At 33.6% G+C, this 8172-nt stretch overlaps 1 protein-coding gene across 1 annotated transcript; it reads left to right on the top strand.

The window, feature by feature from the left end:
• The first annotated feature begins 3443 nt into the window (after positions 1-3443).
• LOC139867106 (outer envelope pore protein 21B, chloroplastic-like) lies at positions 3444-6671 on the top strand. The gene is made up of 5 exons (XM_071855438.1): positions 3444-3727; positions 5441-5515; positions 5634-5786; positions 5962-6060; positions 6403-6671. Exons 1-5 carry the CDS (start codon positions 3566-3568, stop codon positions 6484-6486), a joined length of 573 nt encoding a protein of 190 aa, XP_071711539.1. The 5' UTR covers positions 3444-3565; the 3' UTR covers positions 6487-6671.
• Positions 6672-8172: the final 1501 nt, after the last annotated feature.

The following is an 8172-nucleotide window of genomic DNA, read 5'->3' as shown; positions in this document are numbered from 1 at the left end:
GAGTGAAGTGTGATTTTTTTTCAAGTTATGTATTGCTTGAGGACAAGCAACGTTCAAGTGTGGGGATATTTGATAGTGCTCCAAATGAACATTATTTAGTAGCAATATCCTCCCAATATGTAAATTATTTAGTTGTAATTGTCCTATTTTAAGTTGTAATCGTTTATATTAAATAAGTGCGAAGACAAAAGGCGAAAACGAAGATTTGAAGACGCAAACGTCCAAAAAGCTCAAATGTACAAGATACAATCCAAGTGGTTCAATTTATTGATGAGAAACGTCTAAAAATGACAAAAGTACAAGTTGCGAAACGCAAAGTACAAGATATTAAATAATACGAAAAGGCGTTCGAAAATCCGGAACCGGGACATGAGTCAACTATCAACGCCCGACGCAACGGACTAAAAATTACAAGTCTACTATGCACAAGAATATAATATAATATATAAATATTTATATTAATTATTTATATTTTATATTTATATATTTATTATGTCGACAAGCTAGGAGCTAAAAGTTTGTGAGCTGGAAAATCAAACTCCACGACTCGCGGAGTTTGAAGGCCAAAAACTCCACGACTCGCGGAGCTGTCAGAAATCAAAACCCCTATAAAAGGCCATGCATTCGTTCGATTTTAATATATAAAAATAATAATAATAATAATAATACTCCGTAGTATAATATATATATATATATATATATATATATATATATATATATATATATATATATATAGTATAGATTAGTGTTATATTAGATTAGTTTGGGTTATGTAAAAGTTATTTTTACGGGTTTTAAAGTCGGAGCTCTGTCCGTGTAACACTACGCGATAAATAATCAATGTAAGCTATGTTCTCCTTTTTAATTTAATGTCTCGTAGCTAAGTTATTATTATGCTTATTTAAATCGAAGTAATCATGATGTTGGACTAATTACTAAAATTGGGTAATTGGGCTTTGTACCATAATTGGGGTTTGGACAAAAGAACGACACTTGTGGAAATTAGACTATGGGTTATTAATGGGCTTTATATTTGTTTAACTAAATGATAGTTTGTTAATTTTAATATAAAGATTTACAATTGGACGTCCCTATAAATAACCATATACACTCAATCGGACACGATGGGCGGGATATTTATATGTACGAATAATCGTTCATTTAACCGGACACGAGAATGGATTAATAGTCACTAGAATTATTAAAACAGGGGTGAAATTATATACAAGGACATTTGGTGTAATTGTTAACAAAGTATTAAAACCTTGGGTTACACGCAGTTGATATCCTGGTGTAATTATTAAACAAAGTATTAAAACCTTGTTACAGTTTAAGTCCCCAATTAGTTGGAATATTTGACTTCGGGTATAAGGATAATTTGACGAGGACACTCGCACTTTATATTTATGACTGATGGACTGTTATGAACAAAAACCAGACGGGCATATTAAATAATTCAGGACAAAGGACAATTAACCCATGGGCATAAAACCAAAATTAACACGTCAAACATCATGATTACGGAAGTTTAAATAAGCATAATTGTTTTATTGTATTTTTCATCGTACTTTTATTTACTCGCTATTTTATTTAACGTCATTTATTTATTGTCATTTATTTTTCGCTACTTTAATTATCGTCATTTATATTTTGCATTAGGTTTTAATTGTAACTTAAAATATAAAATCGACAAACCAGTCATTAAACGGTAAACCCCCTTTTATATATTATCAATATAATATATTTTGTACAAATATAATTGTTTAAAAATATAGTGTGCAATAAGCCCGCTCCCTGTGGAATGAACCGGACTTACTAAAAACTATACTACTCTACGATTAGGTACACTGCCTATAGTGTTGTAGCAAGGTTTAGGTATATCCCATTTGTAAATAAATAATTAAAACTTGTGTAATCTGTATCGCTTTTCGTATCAAAAATATAATACTATTTCCTAGTACACCTCGCACACATCAATAAGCTTCGTTTGGTAGAGAAAAAAGTAGAGCTTATGAAAATCATAAGCTCTGAAAAAATAAGCTACTTTTAGTAGCTTATGAAGAAAAAAAAGTAGAGCTTATGAACTGGAAAATAAGTTCCAGCTAGTTTACCAAACACTTATAAAAAATAATAAGCTCCAGCTCCAGCTCTATCTCATAAGCTCCAGCTCCAGCTCCAGCTACTTTCATCCAAACACACCCATAGAGTAAGTAACCCAAAAGAAATATACAATTCACAAAAATACAATCCTCAGCTCTCAATAGATTAATAAAACAATACCAAAAGAAAAATACAATCCACAGAAGCAGTAACTCGCAAAAATAAATCAATTTAAGTCGTGTTGTATTTCTAATGGCTCAATATAAAAAAATAGTTTAAAAAGAATCGATCAAATGTTAGTGACGGTTGATCAAATGTTGTATTTCTAATGGGTTTATGATTTTTGATAAGGATAGAACATGTAGATGAAGATAATGAAGGTTGATAAAATAACGAAAATATCCTTTGTGCGTCGCACATGAGGTCGCTTAATGGGTAAAAACTAACAGAAGTTAGTGACGTGGTCATTCGTGTCGAAAGTTGATAAATGAGGGTCAACAAGGCAAAAAAAAAATTACATGTGTCGTTTGATACAAAAATGAAGGACCAACAGTGCAATTTTGTCATCTGAGACTTCTCTTATTGAAAACGTGTTGTTTGGAAGAGACTTGTGTTCACACCAGGCCGAGACAAATAAAAAAAGTTGTCACGTAAAATTGCTTTAGCTTGTCACAGCATAGTCATTCTAAAAAAAATCCTTCATTACTCCACGTCTATAGCGTTACCACTATTTGTGGCTAAGACCATCTCCAATGGGTATCGTTTTCATTCGTTGTTTCTTTTTTTTTTTTTTTTTGTCGGAAAAATGGAAGAACTTATATAATAAAAAGGAAGTTCATGAAAAGGATGAAAACCTTCTCGAAACGTACAAAATCAAAAAGACTCGAGCTAACTATAAACAAACAACGAAACCTAAGCCCGTTACAACAATACAAGATGGATATGAAGCCTAAACCACAAAATTACAAAACTAACTAACCAAAAGCAAGATGGGCTTTAATCTAAGCGACTAATAGAAGATTAAGACCCATCTAAATAACCGAACGACGAACGACCTAAAAAACTCAAGTATCCTTGATAAATTCTCCGAAGGCTTCCATCTCTTATCCATTAACCGATCGCTTCTTTTTTCCCTTGTTTTTTCTCTTTGCAATCACTGTTGCGGTTGGAGGTTCACTATATACAAAAACAATATCGTTTTAAACGTCTTTCATATTGTCCATCACATCGTTAAAAACCGTAAGAGGATCGCCCTCTACCCATCCACTTGAATCCGACCCGATAGGCCTTTTACCGATTAACTTGTCAAATTTTGACGCTATGGACTCAAAACAATAAGTGCCCCTATCCTCACCCAACTTCAATCCAGTCGAGATACAAGTATTCCCCACAGTGCTCTCGTCGTTTTTGATATAGGGCGGCACATAATTCCAAATCCAATCCAATCGGAAATATATACAAAAAAATGGAAACCTCACTCCGGTACGGCGGCGATTCCACCGCCCTGAGAATCAATACTATTACTACTAACAAGAAACGTCCTACTGTTCGTTACCTAGGTGATACCAGCGCTCTCAAAATTAACGCTAAACAACGCTACCACTTCGATTCCAGCACTCAACTTCAAGTACTCTTATTTAATATTCATTTATATTTATATATTATATATATCCTCGTTTTTATTTCAGCTGTTTTTTTTTTTTATCTCAATTCGTGCATGTTTCAGTATATAATTATAAATTTATAGTCGTGGTATGGTTTTAGGGTTTACTGTGTGTGATTTTTGAGGATTTATGTCTATTTGATTAGAATTAGCATTTGGTAGTGGTACATTTTGTATACATCTGATAAAATGACTATTTGACTTGCTAAATTGATGTCATGATAAGCATGATATATATGTATATATGTGTGTGTGTTTATGTATATGTATATTGACTAGTGATAAGCAGAACTAAATAGATTATTAGCCTGTCCTAGATGGAAATATTTAGGTTTAGATATCACGATAAATTAATTATGTGTCACTGTAAATTTGTTCACATTTAGATTCATTGTTGTGCTTGTACAACCTAAAAATATTTTTAACGTATTTATAATGACACACACTGTTAGGGAAATACGTTTAAAAGAAAAGCCACCTGCGATGGAAAGACGATTTTGAAGGTAATTTATGAAACACGCATTTGTTCGGTGTTTTTGTAGATTATATTGAATAGCTCGACATGCGTATTACGTTCACTAACTTTTTCATGTTTTGTTTTTGTTCAACATGACATACCAAAAGCTGTTGGCACTTCTTTTTTTTTGTTGATAAATGTAATACAAACCGGAGTAATGTGTAGTAGTGTATGTTATGTTCTTATTATTTTTGTTGTTACGCCAGGGTTGGCCTTACATATATGTATGAATTTTTATGATGTTTGTTGGTTAAGTCCCTTTACCAGAATAATCATAATGATGTTCTCTGTTTTTTAGTTAATGTGAAATATATGTGCATTGCGTTTGTGTGCTGTAACATTTGTGTGAGGGAATGTGTGGTCAAATATAATAAAGAATTTATAGACGTTTGTAAGATGTAAATTATCTACTTCAAGGACAATCTTTTATTGTTTGTTGATGGGGTACAGTAATTTGTAAATGGCACACTTCTCTTCTAAATGCAGATTTAGACAGTTCTTGAGAAGTTTGTAAGGTGTAAATTATTTACTTGAAGAACAATCTTTTATTGTTTGTTGATGGGGTACAGTAATTTGTATTTGGCACACTTCTCTTCTAAATGCAGATTTAGACAGTTCTTGAAGAAATTCTTAGAAGTTTCCAGGTTTAGATAGTTTTTTTGAGTTTACACTCTTTTTTTAACAGCAATACGGGATCACCCGGGGGACTTAACCACCCACGTGTCCATCTCCCACTGTTGCATAACCCGCCCCCAACTGCTGCCCAGGAGGAAACCCGGCCCAATTTGAGGGCATGGGCGGTAAAACCTCCACTGCCCCTGCAACGCGATGTGCGGAAGGCACCCTTGGGTGGACTTCAAGGGTATAAGGGCAACCTTGTGTGCAATGTTGCACCCCACGGGCGTCGAACTCCTGTCCTCTCGCTAAGAGAGGCATACCACTATCACATGAGCTACAACACAAGGTTCTTCTGAGTTTACACTTGATGTGCTAATGTAACAAGATGATGTATATACTAATTGTTAGTTTAGATGCTTTTTTTGAACTATATATACACGTGTTCGTGCATGTTTTTGTATAAATTAGTCCCTGCTTATGTTCAAAATCTATATTATACGATATAATGCTGTTTGATATCGTTGTACGCTTTAAACTTGCAGCTGACTGGAGAACTTGATACAAGGATCGGGGCTCCAACATTTTTCAGTGCGCTCCTGAGATATTTCCCTCCTGAAGTACGAGTTTTACTGTTACTGCTTAAATTTACTAACTTTGAGGAGTAATTGTGATATTATTCCTGGTTAAAGTTATAAATTTTTAAAACTTTGACATGTGTATATTTACTTTAAATAGCTTTCAGCAAAGATTGGTGCCGGATTACAGTACGATAGACGTGAAAAGCTTCATTATACCGTGTTTGGGAAAAAGTTATTTCCACTTACACCAGATGCCAAAGTCAACTTTGCTGTTAAGGGTCGTTGTAATATTGATAAGGAATTCAAAAAGGTTGGTGTTTTTTTTTTTTAATTATACTGGTTAGGTAGATTGTTGATGTTCTAAATAAATTATCTTGGTATTATGCTAATTAAATTTAAATATATTATATAAACTATAATGCTATGTTAGGAATTTTATTCACATTTGCTATAGCCTTATTATATATGTCATGTATTTTTAACAGCCGACACCAAACGGAGCAGCTGAATTGGTTTGGAAGATTATTGATTTTCAGAAAGATCAAGACTTAAGATTTAAAGTTGGATATGAAATCGCTGACAAGGTATTATTCATCGAACCTTTCATAGTTTGGTGTGTTTGTATTGGTTTTAGGTTCCTTCATTTTTCGATGAAGGTTCCTAGTTTTTAATAGTAATCGTTAGTTTTAGCCAAAAAAAAAAGGTATTATTCATTAATGCTAAGTTCCAGAACTTTATTGTAACTGTGTTTATCTTGAGTATTAACTTGTTTCACTAAAGTGGTTTTAGAAAATGAAAATATTTGAATTAGCAAGTTTGTTGACTTTCATTACGTTTAATTTTTGGAGAACTCGTATTTGATTATTAACTTCTATTTGATTCTTGGATAACTAGTATTTTTTTTTTTCCTTATTTTCTTTTTGTAGATTCCATATGTACAGGTCAGTGAAAACAATTGGACATTTACTGCTGATGCTACTGGAAAATGGAATGTGAAATATTATCTATAAATCAAAGAGCTTGGTGTTCTTTTTACCTAGTTTAATTGCAAAAGGGAAAGGCAAATTAGAGAGCTCGTGTAGGTTTGTTGAAGCCGGAGCCACTGCTGACAACTGAACTCAGATTTTTATCATTCTTATTAAATACCATCATCCTTTTATAATATAACTAGTCCGGACCGGCCCGCGCGTTCCGGGGGGGGGGGGGGGGGGGGGGGGGGGCTTTCGGCCTGCGTATTCATATTTAACGTAGCGTTGTGTATTTAAAGAGGGGAACATGGCCCCATGTGTTAAGCGCCGTTTTAGGTGTCGTTGTGTTAAGCGTTTTTTAAAAAAGTATTCGTTTCGAACGTAGTTAGTTTTGTTTTGTTCAATAAATTTTTTCAAGTGTAATGGTGATGTCGGAAAAATTTAACTCCCGGCGAACAGAAAGATACGGGTTGTCGTTGTGTTTAGCGTTTTTTAAAAAGTGTCCGTTTCGAACGTGGTTAGTTTCATTTTGTTCATAAAATTATTTCGAGTTTGACGCTGCCGTCGAAAAAATTTAACTCATGGCGAGCGGGAAGATACGGGTTGTCGTTTTGTTTAGCGTTTTTTTGAGAAGTGTCCGTTTCGCGTATAGTTAGTCCCGTTGGGTTCATAAGATTTTTTCGAGTTGAACGGTGGTCTCTAAAAAATTTAACTCGCACCGACCGAGCGAGAAGATAGGGCCCGTTATAAATTTGGGTGAAAGTAAGTTCTTTTATTTTAATAAAATTATATATTTACACTTTGTACTCCTGAAAAAGTGTAAACTTGAGAGGCCGTTGTGTAAATATAGTCGAAGTTGAGGGGCCGTTTGTAATGTGGACGCAAGCTCAAAACGACAATCCGGTATAACTGAAACTACGACATCGGCCGGCCACCACTTTTAGTATGCAAGGGTTAATTAATTAATGTTGCTATTGCTATATTTTCTTGTTCATTAATCACATTTATTCTAGTTAGGAGTTTGGGCTTACTCTCAAAATATTGCTAAAGTCAAGTTCTTTATATGTAGAAGTTTATATTTTACTCTTCTGTTGGCTCTCATATTTGAACTATTCTATTCATTACATATTAATCAAGATATAAAAAAAAATTATGTCATGTGGGAAGAAAAAACTAAATAAATAAAGATCGTCATGTGTTCCCTTAAGATGGAAAATGAGTAAGAATTGCAAATGTCAGATGCAAAATGCATAAAAGTTCCAATATTAAAAGACTTGTGTTATGGAATTATCCATCTTTATACCTTAGTTAACTGTACCCATAAATCCCTGTAGACCTTAGTTATCGATTTATTAAGGCCATGGATGTAAAGGTTGAGATTTATCCCCGATTAGGAAAGATCTGAGTTTGCTGTTTCTGAGTTTTAGACGCAGATTGATTACATTTTAAATAATTAGTCAACCGAATTAGTCGACACCGGGTAACGGGTCAAAGTCAGATTTAGTTGGTCAAATTCGAATTTAGCCGATCAAAATCGGTTAGTCAAGCTTGGTCAACATATTAACATGAATCGTAATTGGGAATTAACTTTTTATGTTTTTCAATAATTATTTCAAAGTTTATGTTTTTTATTGGACAAAATTATGCCGTCGGTCCCTACGTTTGCTTCATATTTCACACTAGTCATTTATCTTTTTTCGACTTAGTTGGTCACCCACTTTTTGTTAA

Source organism: Rutidosis leptorrhynchoides, chromosome 9 (genome assembly GCF_046630445.1).
Source record: "Rutidosis leptorrhynchoides isolate AG116_Rl617_1_P2 chromosome 9, CSIRO_AGI_Rlap_v1, whole genome shotgun sequence".
Lineage (NCBI taxonomy): Eukaryota > Viridiplantae > Streptophyta > Magnoliopsida > Asterales > Asteraceae > Rutidosis > Rutidosis leptorrhynchoides.
The sequence above is the reverse complement of the archived record's forward strand: the minus strand, read 5'-3'. Positions and strand labels throughout refer to the sequence as shown.